The sequence below is a fragment of the Lycorma delicatula genome, chromosome 9 (assembly GCF_047948215.1).
Source record: "Lycorma delicatula isolate Av1 chromosome 9, ASM4794821v1, whole genome shotgun sequence".
Classification (NCBI taxonomy): domain Eukaryota; kingdom Metazoa; phylum Arthropoda; class Insecta; order Hemiptera; family Fulgoridae; genus Lycorma; species Lycorma delicatula.
In genome coordinates this window covers 30475563-30497904 of record NC_134463.1, presented here as the reverse complement: position 1 = coordinate 30497904, position 22342 = coordinate 30475563, and the positions used below count along the sequence as shown (strand labels likewise).

The 22342-nt window shown below is 34.5% G+C and overlaps 1 protein-coding gene across 3 annotated transcripts in view; it reads left to right on the top strand.

The window, feature by feature from the left end:
* LOC142329846 (trehalase-like) overlaps positions 1-22342 on the top strand; it is a 96229-nt gene that overhangs the window by 52898 nt on the left and 20989 nt on the right. For all 3 annotated transcript variants that reach the window (XM_075374709.1, XM_075374711.1, XM_075374710.1), the window contains exons 6-9: positions 4429-4556; positions 7808-7974; positions 12989-13178; positions 15070-15269. In XM_075374709.1, coding sequence (XP_075230824.1) covers positions 4429-4556; positions 7808-7974; positions 12989-13178; positions 15070-15269 — 685 coding nt within the window. The remainder of the gene's footprint in view (positions 1-4428; positions 4557-7807; positions 7975-12988; positions 13179-15069; positions 15270-22342) is intronic.

Sequence of the window (22342 nt, the reverse complement as noted above, 5' to 3'; positions counted from 1 at the left end):
GATAAATTAAAAATTAAATGTACTATGTAAAAAATAAATAATACTATGTAAACAAAATTAAATAATAAGCTACTCACTTATTTTGATGACTTCCAAAGAAATAATATTAGGTCTAAACTTATTTACAAAATTAATCTTAGTAATTGTGCACATATCCATGAATATGACAGTTTTACAACTCATTTGTTGTATAAACATCTTTAACACGCATAGTTTTAGTTTATTGATTTTTGTGTTTTTTTTAAAAATATTTTACTTTTTTTTAAAGTTTTTCAAACACTTTTTTCTTCATGTTTGAATGGCTTGGTCTAAATAATTGATCTAAATAATTGAGTATCCACAATGTTTACAAAATAAATCACAATTAACTTGTAAAAATGTTTAGAATATGAAAATTCTTAATTATCGTTTTTATTAAAATAAAGAATATACTGCACTTTACTGAAGATTTTGTCCACAATTAGGAAATTTATATCGTTGTTTTTCCTTGACAATATCTGGTCGATATTCAAACCAATCTAACCTGATATCTTCAAAAGGAGCTGTATAGGATGGACTTCTCTTTTTCCCTTCCAAATCCCACTCTGATTTAGCAGAAGGGCATCTTCTTTTCCACAAAGAAGTAGCATTATACATACAAAGAGAAACAGCAAGATCTTGTTGGAAATCTGCTTGTCTGATGGATGGTAGTTGTTTTCGTATGTAGATTTTTCTGTACATCAACCAAAAGTTTGAAATTGCTAAATCTAATAAATGATAGACTAATTTAATTTACCATTATTCACTTCTGATTTCAATTCTGTTTCGTCCCAAAATAGCATCCAGATCTACTCCGCCCATATGTTGATTTAAATATTTACAGTTTAGGGCAGTCAATGGGTTCGTTTTTCCTAGTTTCTCAGTTAAACCGCAAAACTTTGCCCGTGGACTGCCTCTCAACGTAGGTTGATATCAATGACACCATTTTGTTGTCACACCAATGTACAGCTATTACATCTACACATCAACGTTTGTGGAAAATTCAAAACTTTCACCTACCAGTATTTTGGTCTTTTAATCCTGCTGTTGTTTCTTTTGGAATCATTTATTTGTTTCTTATTAGTGAGTGGTTATTGATCATTCTCAGTAAACGGCAAGTTAAGATTTAGGATTCTATTTCTTCTAAAAGTTCCAAGGTAAGTAATACCTTTTTGCTGCATTAATAATAGCAACTGTAAAGAAGTATAATAATTGTCAAAAAATAGCTTATAATGCATGTTTTCTGGAATTATTCTAGAAAGTCTAACTACATTTGTAGAGGCTTGTAAATCAGGTTCATTGAAATTAACCGTTTGGTTGGGATCATTCTCAAGTCCAGTATACATCTTTATATTATAAGCAAAACTTGAGCTTTCAGTTAGAACAAAAAGTTAGTAGCCCCACTTATGAGGCTTAGAAGACATGTACTGCTTTGGATAAATTCTTGATTTAGTTGGACACAGTTGTTCGTCAACTGACAAATGTTCATCTTATGGAATAGAATAAAATTTGTTGTGTAAAGCAAATAAAACAGGCCTTATTTTATGAAGTCTGTCATGGTTGGGATTGAAACATCAGTGTAGAGTCATTAAAATGCACATTGCCAAACAACTACAACCAATAGCAACATAACTTTACGACTTCATTTCGTTATGTTCCAAAGTAGGAACAGTTATTTTTCACGGACAAAGAAAAAAATAAATGTTAACTTTTCATTTATATCGCCTATGTTTTATCTTTAAAATAATCAATCATTGTGTAAATAATTTTTAATTTTATCTTGGACAATTATAAACAATTTAAGAAAAAATTTCACTTCGGGTACGATCATGAAAGCTTCAAAGAAAATAACACGTGAGAGAAATTTTAAATCGTTATGTTGGTAATCAATGATAGAATTAGTATTTTATTTGTTCCCAGAATGCCACTGTATATGCAGCCATAGGAGTTTACGTTGATAAAATATTGCTAAACAAACAGACTTCCAAATATGACCCAGTATGCGGTGTAGAATTAGTGTCAATTTTTCTGTTACTTCCAAAGTTAAATTACATTTTTTGTTAAAAGCTGTTTGCAACCTATGGACAAAATTAGTTATTTCGTGGTGTTAAACTTTTTTTCACAATTGTCTTTTGTTTTTTAATAAAAAGTTTCAGTATCCTGTATTCAATTTTTTCTTAAGTAATTTACATGAATCATTTCAGAATTAAATTTTCTACATTTCTAATTTTAAAAAAAATACAACTTAATTAAATATCACGAAGTTTTCTTACGTTAAATCCAAAAAGTGTTGTTTCTTTACCCCCCAATTTTTGTGTTTTACGTTAGATATCCTTAAAACTAATGGAGATTCAGTTCTGGGACCCATTCTTTTAATATTTTCAAATCAAAAACCATAAGAAACAGCTAAATTCACTCCTTAATTTACATTCCTAGAATTTCAGGAAATCTTCATTTCCCCGGGGGAATCGAAATCCGGACGAATATTTCGCTAGCCGTAACTCGCTAACGAATCGTTTTCGGGCCTACGTTATTTTAACTTTTTTCCTATTTTTAGCTATAGAATCAGCTCCCGAGATATTCCCTTATAGTTTTGAATCACCCTCTGTATATGCTTATATATTACGATCACGTTCAAACTAAAATTCACAGAAAACCTAACGACAGCATAGTTGACAATACCCGATAAACTTTTACTTTACTGAATGATTTAAACACTAATACCGTATTGTGCATTGTTGGTCGGCTTTTATTTTTTTGCCAACTTTGAAATAATAAGTTTTCAAATAATTTATTGTCTTCCTGTCATTAATAGAAAAAAAATTATAAAAATAATTTTTATTTTACGAAATTTGTGTGATTTCCATCTTTTTTTAACAGTAAATTTTTACAAATTTTTTGCATCAAAAAAGAATTTGGTTTTTCCAAATAAAATTCGAATTCTTCTAACTTTTCTAACTTTTCTTCGTTTTATTCAATTTATCTTACACCATTTTGTTCACAATTAAATTCTCCTAAATTTTGTTTAAACATTTAATGTTTTATTACCCATTTAACAAGTTATTGTACATCAAACGTAAAAAAACAGTTTTTACTCCAATTTGTTGGTTTTCACCCCAGATTTCTCAAAAACTGCTGCAGATAAGCAGCAGTTTTTGAGAAATCTGGTCAATTCTTCAATTTTATTCAATTCTTCAGGTCAAAAACTATGAGAAATCACAAATTCTGCCCCTTAATTAACGTCCTAAAAATTTCAGTACACCTTCATTTCTTCAGGGTAGCTGAAATCCAAGTGAAATTTTTCACTAGCCAAAACTCACAAAGCATTTTAGATCATATGTTAATATGAACTTTTTCCATCATTTTTACAAGTAGAATAGGTTACGAAAGTCCCAGGAGAAATTCAGGATACACTTTGTTTATAAATTAAAATGTGTGTGGTGTACGTATGTACTTTTTTTCTTTTTCTCCAGAAATTACTTCTGAGTATTACTTCAGAGGATGATAGGTATGAATGTAATTGAACTGTAATCCTGTGCAGTCTCAGGTTGACCATTCCTGAGATGTGTGGTTAATTGTAACCCAACCACAAAGGAACACCGGTATCCACGATCCAATATTCAAATCCATATAAAAGTAACTGCCTTTACTAGGATTTGAACCGTAGAATTCTAAACTTCAAAATCAGTTGAGTTGCGATGACAAGTTCACCACTAGATGGTACATGTACCATCTTAATCTCACTTCAAAAATTGTTATATGGAAATAAGCAACTTAAGATGAAAAATCCATAACTAAAAAGCAAACTATTTTTGCAAATTCGTTTTTTGTACATAGTCATATATATATAATAAATCTACTTCCTTGAAAATGTAATATTTTAACATAGGAAATGAAATAGTATTATTGTTTCTCTTAGATAATCTTATTTACTACTACTAAATCTGACAGAATGTTTGTATTCTTGAGAATTGTGGTGCTATTCTTGGAAGGTATGTGAACCAAGTTAGGTAAGCTACAACTGTTGTGGTTAGAGCATCTAACAAACAAAAATTAGTATTCTTACTTTCTGTCAAAAACCAATATATTTGACTGAAAATAAGTATTGATAATTTGTATTTAAAAAAATATAATTGTCTTTTAAAACTTATAATCATGATAAAAAACCAATTGATTTGAAGTTGAAATTTTCCTTGAAAGTATTTCAGTTTTTGACAAACCATCTTTTCACAGTAAAAAAAGGGTTAACGAATCCCTCTTCATTAATCCTTCTTCGTTAATATCGGGATATTTTTCATGATATAACACCATGAAAAAAGATTAAATTATATCAAATATTGAAAACTTGAAAACATTATCATGACCTAATCAAACCTTATTTCCATTTTTATAACAATTGAATTTTTTAAGGGAGGATTATTTAATTGCTCAAGAAGTGGAGGTTGAAGAAGAATATTATATTAAAATAAGATCAGCTGCTGAAACTGGTTGGGATTTTAGTTCTCGTTGGTTCATTGATCAAAATTGTACCAATGAAGGTGAGTACCTCTAAAGTTGTAATTTATTTATGAAATTAGTATGCCTTAGAAAATTATGATTTTTTAAGATTTCTTATTTAGATCTTTAAGATTAAACAAAAACTTACTTACTTCAATCTTAAGTAATAATACTATAGTTTGGACGTAAATATTGAATTTGAACAGCCATTTTTAGTTAATATTAATTTATATGGTTATAACTGATGCCAAAAATATGATTTAATATACAGTATATTTTCTTATATATTTGATTCATTCATGTGATAATACATTTTGAATATATGATTCATATATTTTCAAAATGAATTTCAGATAATGAAAATGTACAATGTCTTACATCTCATTCTTGTTTTTTGCTAGATGAATTAATCTGTAAAACTGTGTTTACTTAAGATTTATTTGATTACATATTTTGTGCATTTCTATTATTGCTACTTTACCTTTATTCAATGGCAAGCCAAGCCACACAGACAATTGGTTTTATGTGATTATAGTTTTTACTCTGTGTAAAATATGTGGAGTTAATTGTATTGGCTAAATGTTAAATCTAATTGTGAAATTAGATTTGTATTCATTATTAAACTTGGAATGTTTAATGTAGCAAAACTTGTTAACAAAGTTGTGAACTGTATGATTATAAATTATTATATATAGCATGGTTAGGAGATAAGTCACATTGTTTAATGAAGAACAAAGAATATGCTTAATGAAGATTGAAGTGGATTACAATCTTCAATGAAAAATGAATTTACAAACAACAAAAAAGTTTAAACAGATTATTTAACAAGAAAGATTGTATATCGTATTCTAGGTCATGTTACTCTTTGGGCAGAATTTGTACCTTGGAATCTCTAAATAATTCTGTTGTTTACTGTAAAACATTGAAAAAAATTATTACTTATTGCTGAAAATAAAAATATTAGGATACTGGTTTCTTGTATTCTTTTGTGCGATAATAATATTTTGCCACACCATTCACCTGTCGCATAAATTCTTATCATACTGTAGGTGGAACCAAGCGAATCCCCTATGGTCCTGACTCAATACCCAGCAAATTAAACCTCTTTTGATGCGTACTTCTTTAGATTTTGATGATAATCCAGTACAAATGATACATTTGTGAAGTAAGTGGTTGATTTATAAAATAATGATACACAAAGCTTGTATTCTGAGACATTGTAGACTACTGAGGCACTGTAAAATGTTCCTTCTTATTAATGGAGATTGTATTGAAAAATAGTTTAGGGTTTTTAAAATTTGAAATTATTTTTTTTTTATTTCTTAAAATACAAACTGTTACCTTTTTTAATAGTCTTGTTACTTTCTAGACTACCTCAAATTATCCAAATTGGAACCAACATCAAAATTAAAAAAAAAATAAAATTGTTTTGAATGATAATTACTTGAAATTTGATCACCAGTGAGTTAATCCAAAAAAAAATTCTGTCAAAAGTTTTGAAGTTTCCTTGTGAAATTTATAAAGTATCAGTCTGTTTTGTTATTATTTTATTTTACTTTTATTTTTTATGAGTGATTAGAAGATTTGCCATACTTAATTAATACTTTAGCAATTAGGCTTATTGTGCTATGACCAAATTGGTAAAAGAATCTCTGAATTGGTTGACAAGTAGCTCATCTATTAGATAAACTAAGGATAAATTGGCTTTATCTGCAGGTTCCTATTAACTTTAGCATAAAGGATCTATCAGGATCAGATTTGCATCCCAGAATACAACAATGGGGAATTCTATCTGAATCGTAATTGGAATCTATCCCAATCGGAAATCCTATCTCACATAATTTTTTTTTTTTTAATTTAGGCTATCCTGGCACATATATCTTCAGCATCACAAAAATTTAATCTTTAGATCATTGAAAATTAACTTTAAAAAAATGAACTCTAAAATTTGTTATTAGGATCAAGATTGAATTACTGAGGATACATTTGTACCTATAAAGGTCAGAGAACCCTGTTGAAAATCTAAAAAAATATTTCCTAGAAAAATTGTTCTGAATTGTGCAGGCTAAAACGTTTGTCTTGCCTATATTTTTAAGCTGAGTACATTCTGAAAAAGTAAATACCAGGAAAAGTGGATGTTTTGAGAAAAGAAAAAGAAAAAGAATTTTTCTTTGATTAGAGCAATTAAGATTTTAGAAATGAATCACTTTTTCACAAAATGAAAAGATATTATAAAACATTATTCTTGTAAAACGTAAATTAACTTAAAAAAGAAAAAAACTTTAATTTTGTGTTTATAGATTAGAATTTATATTATGTTTCTAACACTTAATTTCCCAAATAAAATGCTAATCTCATAAAAACAAAGGATTTATGTTAATAATTTGTTTTTAATTTTAAAAATGTAAAATTACAAAAGTAAAAAGTAAAAGTACTATGATTTAACTACCGAAAATTTACTGACTATTATTTTTTTGTCAGACACTTCATACTCTTGTTTTCATGTCTTCATTATGTTCATTATACTATTATTGTAAGTTATATACTGGATTTAAAAAAAATATTACATCGGAGATTGGAGATAAATTAAAACAAAGGTGAAAATTTTCAATTTATTGTTTGTAGTAGGATGTGAATTGGAAATTATGCGTAACAGCTCACAAATTAGAGATATCCTTACATCAGATAACAGATTTTTTGAGGAATAGTAGCTAGCTTGCTTTCGATGTAATCAGTCAGGAAATAGACTCCTTGGACAATTCTACCAGTTCAATGAACTGCTAATAAAGCAATGTCTTCTAAAGAAACTATTAACTGTTTGGCCAGAGCTAGCAAAATACTTGAACATTACACTAAGACACCACAAAGAACCAGCTGACTGGTTCCCACAATCTCATTTAGGAAGAAGGATTGAGAATAAGAAAAGAGGAGGGAAGAAATATGAATGATCAAACTACAGAGAGACTGCATCAGATGAGCGTAGATTGGAGTACTATCCTTCCAGGATCCAGTAAGGATTTAGATAGCCTAAAATAATCTGCAGACAAATTAAAAGGGAGGTAAAAATTATTTATGGAAAGTTAACCAGATGAGAAATAATCCAATTTCTAGTTTAGTTTCTAATTTAGGCAGTTTAGTTTTCAGATTAAACTTAAAAGACAAGGTTGAGTAAACATAACTGCATAACTAGTATTTACAGATGTTTAAAACACTTTTAATGCAATCTTGTAATCACTCATTTTTTTTCATGAGTTTCTTTTCTAATTTATGGAACTAATTTTTTTGTTTTCAGGTACTCTATCAAATGTTGCTGCTCCTCAAATAGTCCCAGTGGATTTAAATTCATTTTTACAATTAAATGCTGAAATATTAGGTGATTATTATGCCAGAATGGGGAATACCAATAAAGCAAAAGAATATTTTATGAAAGGTAAACAACTTTTGGATGGAATCACTGCGGTAAGTAAGATCAGATAATAACATTTTCCATGATACACAAACATTTTTGTGCACACTTTAATTACACTACCGTGTAATTACAAGTTAAAATTATTTTCTTGACTTATATTTATTTTTTCTATTCCTGTTCTACATGTTAGGGAGGAAGTGGGTTATTTATCTCCAAATCAGTGATTCTCAACCTTTTTAGCTCCATGAACCCCAAAAAGTAAAAAAAAATATAATGAATATTTAGTGAAACCCAACCATAACCCAATGAAAACCTAGTTAAAACTGTTTAGCTGCATTGATAGCAACATGTGTACATATGCATGTTTTAAGTGTACAAACATTAGCAATTTACAGGCTCCAACTTGATATGTACATACTCCTTGTAATTTGGTCTGCTTTCATAATATTCACTGCGAGAGCTTCATGTTCAAACATGCACATGATACTTTTGCACATGTCATGCTCTCAGCAGTATAAAAGAGGTGTAAAAAGTTGCAGAACGTCAGTTTAATTTCAAATGCAAAGCATGCATCTGGTGCCTTTATTTAAGTTTTTAAAAGTATAGTTCCACTGAAAATAATAATAATTGAGGTTTTGGTTTTTTAATATGCGATCAAAGAGTGCATCTGGTTTTATTTCTTTCTTTTTTTCAGTTAGATTCTTTTGCAAAGTGAATAAATTCGTGAAAAAATTTAGTGAACCATCAACATCCAGTGAATAGATTGGTAAAAAGACAAGATTGAAATTATAATTATCGTTATGTACAATTGTGGTTTTACCTCATTGGATGGAAAACCACAGTGCGTAGTTTGCTTTCAAGTCCTCTCCGATGAAAGAATGAAGCCACAAAATTAATTCGATATTTGGAAACAAAACATTCGAATCATAAAAACAAACCCTAGGAATTTTTCAAAAGAAAATTACACACTTTGAGAAATCAACAAGCTAATATTTGTAAATCAAGCCATACTGATAAAAGTACACTAGAAGCATCTTATCTCATAGCACTAAGAATAGCTAAGATGTCCAAATCCCATACAATTGCAGAAAACCTCATATTGCCTGCTAAAGAGATATGTTCAGCATTTTAATAGACATGGAAGAAGCAAAATATGGAAAAAATTCTGCTTTCTAACAACACAGATCAAGGTGAATCAATGACATGGCTGAATGCGTTTGTGACCAGATAATTAAGCAAGTGAGTTCAAGTGAATTTTTTAGTATTCAACTTGATGAATCAACAGATATGGCAAACATTTCACAGTTCTTACGTTTTGGGAGATATGAGCACGATAGGGACAGATCAGTCAAAAAAAATATGTTGTTTTGTAACTCAGTACCTGGTCATAACAACAGAACAATGAATTTTTGATGTTTTTTATGAAGCTACTAAAATATAACAGATATGACAAAACGTATTGCAGTATGTAATGATGCTGCAAAGGCAGTAACAGGAAAGAATAGTTGATTTTTTAAAAAATCAAAAGATCATGTTATACCAAGAATGCTCTTGCCGCAAAAAATATGCCAGAAAGTCTTAAATTCTTTGTTAAGCTGTCAAAATGGTTAATTTTATTAAAAGTCAACCATTACAGAATAGGATGTTTGCTAAACTATGCAAGGAAATGGGAGAAAAGAAAAAATCTTTTCTATACAGAAGTCAGGTGGTGTAAATTAGAAGTCAAGTGTAAACCCAGTTATTGGAATTGCAAGAAGAATTAATAATATTGTTCTAAGATAAACAAAGGCCATTCTCAATTTTTTTTACAGAAAAATGAGTAAAAATAGTAGAAAAATGTTTATAATATAAATGAGTTTTTTCTCCTAAAATGATAAATAAAAGTTGTAGGCTAATTTTGCTACTCCCAGTTGAGAAACACAATATTAGATGAAACAATAGTCGTTAATTGAATCTGGCAAATTGACATTATATTGCAGTTAAAATCTTATAAGAAAAGCTGTCAAAAACATTTTTCCATCAGATATGATTGTTTACAACACCTCGATGCAGAAATTTATTTCAATTATAATAATTTCAAGTTAAAAATTAGACAAAATTTTTAAAAAAATTATCATAAAAATTAATTGCTACTAAACAATTATATTTTACAGAGTTTTTCTAATTAAAATGTTGAGAAGGAAGACTGTTGTAAGGTTTTTTCATTCAAGAAATTTAACTTACTTATACATTATGGTCCAAAAGACACATGACCCAGAGTAAACTAAATAAAGATAAACATGTACTAATAGATTGAATTTAAGAACAGATTTTTTTTCTTGTTAATTTTTAAGAGAAGAATTTTATTTCGCATGTTGAAAGTGTCCACCATCAGTAAATAAGCTTTTACTCATATAATTATATTTCTCAATACATTTATAATGCAGATTCTGTAACATTTTTCTATATAATTTTTTTTCAGTTCTAGATACTTATGATTATGTTTTTGTGAACTGCCTCCATAAGTAATATACTATCTTAATTTTGGTCTTCTTGGGTTTCTTCTATTCTCTATTTTTTACTGTTTTACTTTTATTTTATTTTCTATTTTTACTTTTTATTTAAAAAAAAAAATGTTTAAATGTAATTTAATAGGTTTACAAGGAAGTCCACATCAGATTTTTTAGTGTGCCATCAAATGTAACTGTACTTATTTATTGTTTTCAATTATATTTTTATACAAAATGGATAAATTTGAAGAAAAAAACTGATTTTACATCCAATGAATCAATTGGTAAAAAGACAAAGTTTGGACAATGACAGTTATTTAAATTATGATTTTACCTCATTGAATGGAAAACTGCAGTATGTTGTTTGCTTTCAAGTCCTCTCCGATGAAAGAATGAAGCCATCAAAATTATTTCGTTACTTGGAAACTAAACATTCAAATCATAAAAGCAAACCCTAGGAATTTTTCAAAAGACAATTACACACTTTAAAAAATCAACAAGCTAATATTTGTAAATCATCCATACTGATAAAAGTACACTAGAAGCATCTTATCTCAGAGAACTAAGAATAGCTAAGATGTTCAAATTCCATACAATTGCAGAAAACCTCATATTGCCTCCTAAAATTGATATGGTCAGTGTTTTAATAGACATGGAAGAAGCAAAATATTGAAAAAAATTCTGCTTTCTAACAACACAGTATCAAGGCAAATCGATGATGTGGCTGAATGTGTTTGTGATCAGATAATTAAGCAAGTGGGTTAAGTGAATTTTTTAGTATTCAACTTGATGAATCAACGGAGTGGCAAACATTTCAAAGTTTTTACATTTTGAGAGACATGAACACAATAGGGACAGATTAGTCCAAAAAAATTGTTGTTTTGCAGATCAGTACCTGTTCATAACAACAGAACAATGAATTTTTGATGTTTTTTTATGATGCCACTAAAATATAAGATAGATCTGACAAAATGTATTGCAGTATGCAATAATGCTGCAAAGGCAGTAACAGGAAAGAAGAGTGGATTTCTAAAATATCAAAAGATCATCTTATACCAATTGCAGAATGGACATACTACTTCCATCACAGACATGATTTTGCCACAGAAAATCAGAAAGTTAAATTTCCAGCATACAAATAATTTCTAGCTTTATAAATAAGTTGTTTGTAAAGCGGTCAAAATGGTTAATTTTATTAAAATTCGATCATTACAGAATTGGCTGTTTGCTAAACTATGCAATGAAATGGGAGAAAAGAAAAAAGATTTTTCATACAGAAGTCTTTTGTTACTCAATTTTTTTTACAGAAAAATGAGTATTAGTTGCTGTTGGCTTATGTAGCTGATGTATTTTCGTATTTAAATGACTAATGAGAATTTACAAGAACATGATAAAAACTGTTTATTAATGACAAAGTTCATGCTTTCATTAACAAACTGATAACTGGATTATTTGCCTTCAAAATATTTATATGTTTCCACTAGCTTTTAAGATTACATTGAGAAAAATTTGGATGAAGAAGACATTATTATTCATCACAGTTGGAATAGCATGAAGATGCATTTGCATGAGATAAAAATTCAGTTGCAGAGTATTTCCTGGAAGATAAAAATGGTTTCTCAAAGAAATGGGTACTGAATCCATTTAGTGAAAACATTGTTGCAGCTGATAAGTTACCAGTTAATTCACAACCAGCTCATTGAAATGTCTCCCACTAAAACGTTATAAATACAATTCATAACTGATAATTTAGATATGTTTTTGCTTGCTGAGTGAATATGGAAATTTAGTCACAGAAACATTGAAAATATTAATATGGTTGAGCTATAAACTAAATTAATACAGAAATCATCTTTTATCACTTAAAAACAATTTGCATTTGTGTGCTTCTAACATAGATCCACGTATGGAGAAACTTTTAAATGAAAAACAAACTCAACCATCTCATTAATTTATTTTCAGTACATGTGTACTTATAAAAATATAAAATATGTGTAATTTAATTAAGTTGTCACAGATCTTTCAGGACCTAGAAATAAATAAAGTGATCAATGTATAAATTAGTATCCTGTGCATAAGATCAGTCCAATAACAATAACAGGAATGTGAAATGGAATAGATATTTTTTTAATATTCTCACCTACCCTAATTTTTTAATGAAAAATACATTATTGTATTTATTTAAAGGAGTACATAATGTTTTTTATATGTATTGCTACAGTACACAACCCACGTTATTAGAGAAGCCTCTCTCGTGCGCTTTACAATTCTTTATTTTTTCTATGTTGAAATTAGAAGATTATGTTTTTAAAAACTTTTATAAATTTGAATTATTACAGCTGATACACATAATTGCTTTTGTAATTAATTTTGAGTGAGTTCTGGCTAAAAGCTACTTCCATGTTGGTTTGGTTAATGCAGTACTTGTATTTAATGTATGCATTTATTTGATGTGATACTTATTCTGGGCTTAATAGAATGGAATTGTTTTTTCTACTGATTTTAATTTTTTATCACATTAAAATTTAAATTAATTTTCTATTTAATTTTAATATTATTTCTTTTCTTTTTTAAGGTATTATGGCATGAAGATCTTGGTATATGGTTGGATTATGATAGTGTAAATAGAGAAGCAAGAAAATATTTTTATGCTTCAAATTTTACACCGTTGTTTACATCAAGTTATTATAAAACATGGTCAAAATCCATTTTATCAAAAAAGATTATTGGGTACCTTAAATTGAACTCTATTGGCAGTTATTTAGGTACAGTAATTTTGCTTACATTTCATTTTATTACATAAATAATATATAAATATAATATATAAATATAATATAATTACATAAATATAATATATAAATATTTATATATAATTTTCTTTAGTAGAAAATTAAATTGAGTAGTTTAAAATTGGCTTTATGTATTTATAAATGAGGGGCTATTATCTGTTTTCATGTTGCTTAAAGTATGACATTTATTTGATGCAATTCAAGCAGTCGCTAACAAGTACAATGTTACACAGCATCTTCTTGGAGTTAACCTATTTTAATAAAAATATTGAAGTTTAACAATGTTAGAAGATGTTTACATGAATTTCAATCCTATGTATCTATTGCTTGTACTAACAAAAATTAGATTTTCTAGTCTAGGATCTTCTCTTCAAAGTTATCATCAGGTATGCAAAGAAGCATACATAAATAAATCTTGTTTGTTTAGCAATTTACAGGAGTTCAGAATATCATTTTTCTGGTGTGTGTATTATATGATATATTGTATTCTTTTTATTATTTAATGGGAATAAGTATATTTCATTGCATTAGTATTTTTACTGATATTACCTATTGTATTTTTTTATCCATAGATATAATACTAATAATAAAGAGTTCTAAGCATTTTATAAAAAATTATATCTAGTAATTTTTTTATTAATAAAATTGAAATATTTGAAATCAAAAAAATTAATTTTTGCATAAGCTAACAATCTTATCTTACCCAAATAAACTAACTATCAATTAAAAAAAAATATATTTGAAAAAATAACAATACTTACTACAATCTAAAAGACATCATTCTCATGATAAAATACCTATTTAGGAAATTGGTGGAGACAAACAATGTGGAGATATGCTTTATGTGTATAAAGCTTGGTGTTTGGTATATTGGTGCATGGCGTTTAAAACTTGCAAAAGAATTGCCATCAGTTTAAGATCAAAATTGTAAGTTTGCTATATCATATATGGCTGCCTGATTGTGTACAATTTTAATTGAGTGGCTTTATTAATAAATAAAACTTATGTAGATTGAATCCTTGCCAGGCTTGCCAGTTTTACCTAAAATTTTGCATTACATTTCCTCTAGTGACCATTCCATTTGCTTAACCCCAAAAAATTTTGGAAAAAGATAAAAATGTCAGATGATTGAATAAATGACCCCTTTTATCTCGTTAAGAGATGGATTGCCATCTCATAACTAAATTATTGATCAATTATTTTTCTAAAATTATGAAGAAGAACCATGGAAAGTTTCTTCAGCATGGTAAGTTCTTCAAACAGGATTCAAATAATCACTTATTGCCTATATTAGGTTATTAGTAGGTTATTCTATACATTACCAAAGATTCTGTGTATACTTTTTCCAAAGTAATCAATTTTCCATAGTTATATTCTTGATCAGTAAGATATTTTTATTTATCAGTGTAATTATTTTCTGTTATCAAAACACACTTGAAAAGTAAAGTTTGTCTAGCACAAAAAAGTTTGATAATCAACTACTGTTAATTTTTTGATAATAAAATGTTTTAAATAGTATGAGTTAATGTTGTATAAAACCATTTAAATTGTATTAATTATGTTTAATTGTGATTTTATTATGAAATGTGTTTTTGATATGACTCTGTATAAGTAAATATTAATTATTGTAGTAGCAAAATCGATAACATTGTGCATGTTGAATTGCAAACAAATATTATGTGTTATTAAAAGATCTTTCTAATCTTTTTACGACATAAACCATTAGCAACAACACCAAAAATTAATATCACGCAAACACAACAACACACACACAAAAAAACATCAACAATAAAAAGCATCAACAAAATGAAAATTTTAGACGTAAACAATAAAGCTTCAAATATTTTTATTTACTTATTTTTTGTAGGTGGTGTTCCTACATCTCTGGAAGAAACTGGTGAACAATGGGATTTTCCCAATGCATGGGGACCACTTCAGTCAATCATAATTCAAGGTTTAGATAAATTAGGAACTGAAGCTTCAGTCAAAGAAGCTTATAAATTGGCTGATAGATGGATTCGGAGTAATTATGAAGGATTTAAAATTAGTCATACCATGTACGAAAAGGTATGATTTTCTTTTCTATAATACTTTGCTTAATTTTTTCTATAACCTCTTATATACCTATTTTTTTAGCATGGATTTAATCACTAGTAGAATCTCTGTCAGCTTCTATAAACTGAGGTATTTGTTAACTGGTCTAAGTGTTAACTCCAATGTTATGGGATATTTGGACAGGAACTAGACATTCCAACTGAATATAAGTGTACCATTAAAGCCCATCAGAGCTATGAATGGTGGGGAGGGTGGTGTGGTGACCAGATGCATCACAAGGCGTCTTCCCCTATGAGGTTGAGATGAATATAAGTCTGCCTAGCCTAATTTGTGGTACGTTAGGTCATGGTTTAAATATGTAGAGACTAGCATAATATTATACGAAGAGACTACTATAATATTGTAAGTTTACTTGCCAACAAATTGTCATTAAACTAGCATGAATGTATAGCAATGACGATTCCAACTACAATATGCAGGAAAAATTATGAATATTTTAAGACTCTGTGAACATAATATAAACTTAGTTTGCATCAAAAAAAAGTTTATTACAAATACTGTATCGCTTGTATAACTAAATAACAGCATCAATTTCTGGATCAAAGACATTGTAAGTATTTGACTTCATTATATATTAACTTTATAATATTTAACAAAACATATTTTCATTGTGTATATTCTTACTAATACAACTATCTCTTATCATCTCTGGAGTGAGAGATGCAGTAACAATAATAATAATAATTTTTTTTTTTTTTGCGGCGGGAGGTGGAAATGCATTTATGGACAGAGTGTTGGACTTCTGCTGATAGTATTATCCAATCACTATCAGCAGACTAAAACCACACCCCTTTCTACAAGGACTCGACCCGGAACCGTTTAACACATTACTTCCGATCCGGTCGAGTCCTCCTATACTAGCCTGATTAGGTGCTACCTAATTTTCATGACTATCCAGGTCAACCTTTTTGGCACTGAGAATGTTGCCGACGAATCGGGCTACACTTTCCCAGCTGCTCAGGTCACAGAGCATCATCGCAACCATGTTGTCGGGACTCAATGTTCCGAGATCCGCCTCTAGTGTCCCTCGACTTGCCGCCCACCGAGCACATTTGAAAAAGGTGTGCTCAGCGTCGTCCCGTACACTGGGGCAATACAGGCAGCCCGGGGACGACGCTTTCCCTATGACATGGAGGTAAGCGCGGAAGTACCAGTGATGTGTTAAAAATTGGGTCATGTAGTACTCCACCTCTCCATGCTGTCGCTCCGTCCACGGTCTGTCGAAAGGGATAAACCTTGCGGTCCATCGTCCTCTGGTATCTTGGTCCCAGGTCTCTTGCCATGCGAGGAACGTGCGAGTGCGTTCCTCGTTGGCAATGATCACCAACGAGGCGATCACCAGCGAGGCGACGGACAGGTCTTCGCCTGTCCGTCGCCTCCTGTAGATTACCTGGCCCTCCCTTGCTAAAGTAGCAATGGGTATGACGCCGGCGACAAGTACTGCAGGCTCGGAGACCGTCCGATATGCGGAAGCAACTCGCAAGGCTGCGGTGCGTTACACCTGCGCGAGCCGCTTCCGGTTTCTCGCAACTCTTAATACCTGGGCCCACACTCCGACCCGTATAACAGGATGAAATGCGCCACCGTGGACGTCAGCAATCACCGTCTGCTGGCCTTCGGTCCACCGACATTTGCCATAAGCCGGCTGAGAGCAGTTACGGCTGTCGCAGCTTTGTCGGCGGCTGTACGAAGCTGCTCAGCAAAGCTGAGTTTCCGGTCAATCATCATACCGAGGTACTTTGCAGCCGGCTTGGTCTCGACAACCTCTACCCCGACCCGCAGGGAGAGAAGAGTGTCGATACGCTTCTTCATGAGAACTACGATCTCCGTTTTGCTGAGGCTAGAGATAATCCATGGTCATTCAGCCAGGCACCGACTCTGTGCATGGCTCGACTGAGCCTCAGTTGGGCGCGCTCCACGTTGCGGTCTGCGACAAGTAGCGCAACGTCGTCAGCGTACCCAACCAAGACAGATTCTTCAGGCATCTCCAGCCTCAGCAAGTCATCGTAGACGGCGTTCCAAAGGTCGGGGCTGAAAATCGACTCCTGTGCCGTCCCTGACTTGATCGTAATCCTACGCCAGCCTGCCGCGGTCTCGTAAATGAGACCGCGGTTCCTCAGGTATGCGTCCAGCATTCTGAGAAGGTATTGAGGCACTTGGAACGAATGCTCTAGGGCTCGAATCATATCGCTCCACCGTGCGGAGTTGAAAGCGTTTTTTCGCGACGTGTGGTCTTCGTTACGTTGGAACGTAACGAGGACCACACGTCGCGAAAAATGACTGTGGTCCTCTGCTCGCCGCACTGCCTCAACAACCTCCTGAATTGCGTCTACGGTCGACCAACACTACCGGAAACCGTACTGGTTAGGTGACAGGCCACCTGCCTGATTCATCGCCGCAACCAGTGTTTTCTTTAACAGCTTCTCCAATACCTTCCCAGCTATATCAAGCATACACAATGGGCGGTAGGAGGACGGCGACTCTGGGTTTTCTTTTCCCTTGGGAATCAGCGTAAGACACGCGGTCTTCCACGTGGCGCTAAAAGACCCAGCCTTCAGACATGCATTATACATGTCTAGTAGAATACGGGGCCTGCAGCGCCCCACTAGTTTGAGTACCTCGGCCGGTACACCGTCGGGACCAGGGGCTTTTTTACCTTTTAGCGACCGTAGGATTCCCTCTAGTTCCTCCATAGAGAAGATCGGGAAGCCGCCCACGTCGTCGAAGTCCCGCTCGGCACGAATCGAGTGGGCCGGGAACAACATCTTAACGACGTGCTCCACATTAGCCTTGTCTAGTGGAGCTGGTGACCGCGAGACCCCCAATCGCCGAGTTACTATATTGTAACCCAGCCCCCAAGGGTCTGCATCCACGATCTCCGTCAGTTTTCTCCAGCAGCGTGCCTTGCTCACGTTGATGACTCGATGGAGTCGCTTCTTTGACGTCTTATATTTGGCTGACCTGGCGTTCGCGTCTGTGCGATTCCTTGCACGTTGCGCCACCCGTCTTAGTCGAAGACACTCCCGGCACAACCCCGCAATCTTCGGTGTCCACGGGTCGCTTCTGGTGCCTCGGCCCCCCGAGGGGGCATGAAAGCGTCGCATGCAGAAGCGATCAGCCGCATGGTCGTAGCAACTACGGCTTCAGTGCCAGCCCCCCACGTTGGTGATGTTTCCAGAGGCTACTACCCCTGAGGAGATATTTCTTTTGAATTTATTCTCGTCGATTTTATTGACGTGATATCTTTTCACCAGCCGTGGGGGCCCCGGGCGCTCTCGTGCACCACCTAGGATCCTAAATGAGATATATTGGTGGTCGCTACCGGTATAATCCTCGACAACTCTCCACTGCACCAAATCGGCCTCCCCGTCTCTGGCTGGCTGCCGCAGCAAGTCAGCTAGCCGACTCCTGTTAAGGTTGGCCTGTATTATGTTCCAACATTTTAACGGAGCCTTCTCTTGGCCTGCTCCAGGGCTGCCCGGAAGACCTGACACTCCCTTGTTCCAGGTGCGTGAGCCAGCTGCGAAGCGTTCACCCCTTTTTCTTGGCAGAGCATTCACCGACGGGGGGCAGAACACTCCTTGGCCTTATGCTTCCCTATCCCGCACTTATGGCAGAGCCGGCTTCTGTCAGGCCCTTTACATCCACGAGCCAGATGCCCATACCCGTGGCACCTGAAACACCGTGGGACCTGTGCCCTGGGTCTAATTTGGCAGTACAACCAGCCAATCCTTATCTTGGATTAACTGAGTGGCCTGGAAGCAGCCTTCTCGCCAATCTCTATTATTGCTGCTTTCTGCCCTCTGGTATTAGCATAGGTAACGCTATCGGCAGTCTCCTATATCTCCGAGATCTCTTCTCAGTGCTGCTTCCACATCCTCCTTCTTTGTGACGCAGTCTAGATCTCGGATCTCCAGTGTCTTCCTCGGTTCCAGATTGTGGACTACGGCTCCTTCTCCGAGGACAGACTTCAGGACAGCGCTGAAGGTCTTTTTGTCTCTGGTAGCGCTGCCGAGTTCAATCAGAACATTTCCCACCCTGGTTTTCCTTATTACCTCTGTCTCAGTCTCCCTCCAGTTTCACCCCCCTTCCGAATTTGACTGAGCGTTTCGGCATACGAATAATAATAATAATCGTCACGTCCGGAACACAACACCTACGTTCCACGTCCAGGACGGCAACAGCTGTACTTACGTACAATACATGTAGCTGGCTAACGGGGTTCCGAGTGTTCTTATCGGACATGCCGAGTAACATCTATAGGCCGTATTAAAGGACTGGATTTTGCGGCCACCTGCAGGTACGACAATTTCAACGACTAAGGGCATGGATTGATACCACTTTTAGAGCTGGCGATGTGGCGGCCACGGTCGAAGTTATTTGCAGGTGTAACGGAGACCTTCGCTGTCTACATGACTCCGTGATGGCAAGCATGTAGTTAAGGTGCCCATGTTTCTCGGCACATGGGAGCCCTGAAAACCTCGGTGTGTAAGGGCCCAGAGTCAGTGCAGAGACTGCGCATCCGCTCTCTGCCAAGACATATGCTGTTTCCACCGGAGTACCGGAACGGACTTCCAGGGTTGGTAGCCCTGGACTGGTAGTGTACCCCGGCGGCTAGCCTTACTACAGAAGGGATTAAAGGTCATGCAAACTGACCAACAACCAATGGCAGAGGGTTTATGTAAACACCCTCGTTTCTCGGTTTCGCCCGAGGCGAAACGGAGAAAGAGCGCAGAATCTAAAAGAATTGAAGTTGAGGCTAGAAAAAGCTTGCAAAAAGCTTTTTTCAAGAGAAACGTTCCAAAGCCAAAATATTTAGTCATTACGAAAGAAGATGGTAATTTCTCAATGATGAAGTCCCTTTCTCATTGCTCAGGAAATAACTAAATGTGCTGGAGGCCCTGTTAAGGAAATAAGAAAAACCTTCACCGGACTTCATGTGGAGACTGTAAATGATGCTCAGTGTCAGAAGATCCTAGGGCTCAAAAAGATTGGAGAATTGGTTGTACGCGTCGATCACCACAGCACGCTCAACTCCTCAAGGGGTGTTGTGATCTGTCGGGATCTTCTAAACTGTTCGGAGCAAGAAATTGTTGAAGAATTAGCATCACAAGGAGTAATAGAATGTCGTCGATTGAACATGAGAAGGAACGGCGAGGTCCTACTCTCAGCATCTCATGTCCACTTTCAACTGGTCTACTTTGCCGGACAAGATAAGTGCAGCGATTCATCGATTGGATGTGCGGGCATTTGTCCCACAGCCAATGAGATGGTTCAAGTGCCAACGCTTTGGCCACACCGCTCTTAGATGTGAAAGACCGCAAATATGCGTGTGCGGTGATGAGGTGCATGAAGGAGAGCCGTGTAAAGAGACTCCTACATGTATCAATTGTAAGGGACAGCATTCATGTAGATCCAGGAACTGTCCTGTCTATAAAGACGAAGTAGCTGTGCAGGAAGTAAAAACCCTGCAGAAAGTCAGCTACTTTGAAGATAAAAAGATAGTAAACGCCCGCAAACCTAGAGCAACATCAATCTATGCTCAGGCTGCGGCTGCTGTTCCTGTTCCTGCTTCAGTAGCTGTTGATGAAGGTGATATTATCAACAAACTTGCGCCCACTTTGGCTGGCTTGATTAAAAGGATTATCGGAAATAAAATGAAGCCTTTCAGTAGTAAAGAACTTGGCAAGCTAAGGATAGTAGTGCAGCCTCCTGAAGATGCATCTCCGAAACCGAAAGTTGCTCTTGTACAGAAGAAAACGGACGCCAAGCCAGAAGGCCATGTCCGTCTTCGAGAGATACTAGATGACGATCAGAAGAAAGTGACTGACTGTTATGGAGGCTCCCAAGCCTCCCTCAACTGAGGTGGCCTCTAAACTACAGAGGCCACAAAAAACCACTCAGGGGGGGCAAAGTGTCCCTCCCTTCCAGGGGCCGTGACTGGTACGATTCCCGTGTCGGGGGTCAGCCACGTTTCCGCCTCTCAATCGGCGCCCGAAACCAGCGCCGATCCATGTCCGTCGTCGTCGTCGTCGACGGCTTCGGTGGTCTCCGATTAGGAAGCCGGAAGCTATACAGGCGACGTTCTCCGCGAACACGAAGCTGTTCGCAATATTGATAAAAAAAGAAAAAAAGGCTGGCCGAAAGGTAAACCAAGGCTATAATTTAATTTAAAATTAGCGAGTCGATTGTACAATGGAACATTAATGGATGTTTTTCAAGCATACATTAGCTCTAACGCTTGGTACATGATGTAGAACCGATTTGTAGATGTTTGCAAGAAACACATTTCGGCCGAAATGGAAATTTTCAGTTAAGAGGATATGATGTATTTCGGCGAGATCAACCGCCAAATGTAAGAATTAGAGGTGGAGTAGCCATATTAACATCGACAAGAGCTACCGCCGAAGCTGTTTATCTAAACACAAACCTACAAGCGGTCGTCATTAGATTGAAGCATCCGCTTAAGGTCACTGTCTGCAGCATATACTTGCCGAATTTTGATTGAAATGGGGATGACATAGCACGATTAATTTCTGAGCTTCCCCCACCTGTTTTACTGGTGGGTGATTTTAATGCTCATAATTCTCTTTGGGGATCGGATCGAGTAGATCCCCGCGGAAGAGAATTGGAAAAGTTGACGAATTCTGATCTTATTCTTTTAAACGATGAGTCCTGACTCATCGTTTAAAAAAAAGTCCTGACCTTAAAGTTAAAAACCTGACCTTTAAAGTTAAAAAGGTCCTGACCTTTTTCAATGCCGGAGATGGTTCGATAACCTGTATAGATCTTGCACTCATAAGCGGATCGATAGCACCGAGGTACACCTTCCATGTTTTAGAGGACTTGCGTGTAAGCAATCACTTCCCGGTGCAAATTGTAACTGATGTTGCAAGAAAAACATACCTCATCTCTAAAAGATGGTTGTTTGATAAGACAGATTGGACGAGCTTCACAACTAGCACGATACTCCCCAAAACAACTGGAGTTATCGGAGCCGATGTCGACGCTATAGCTAATGCGAT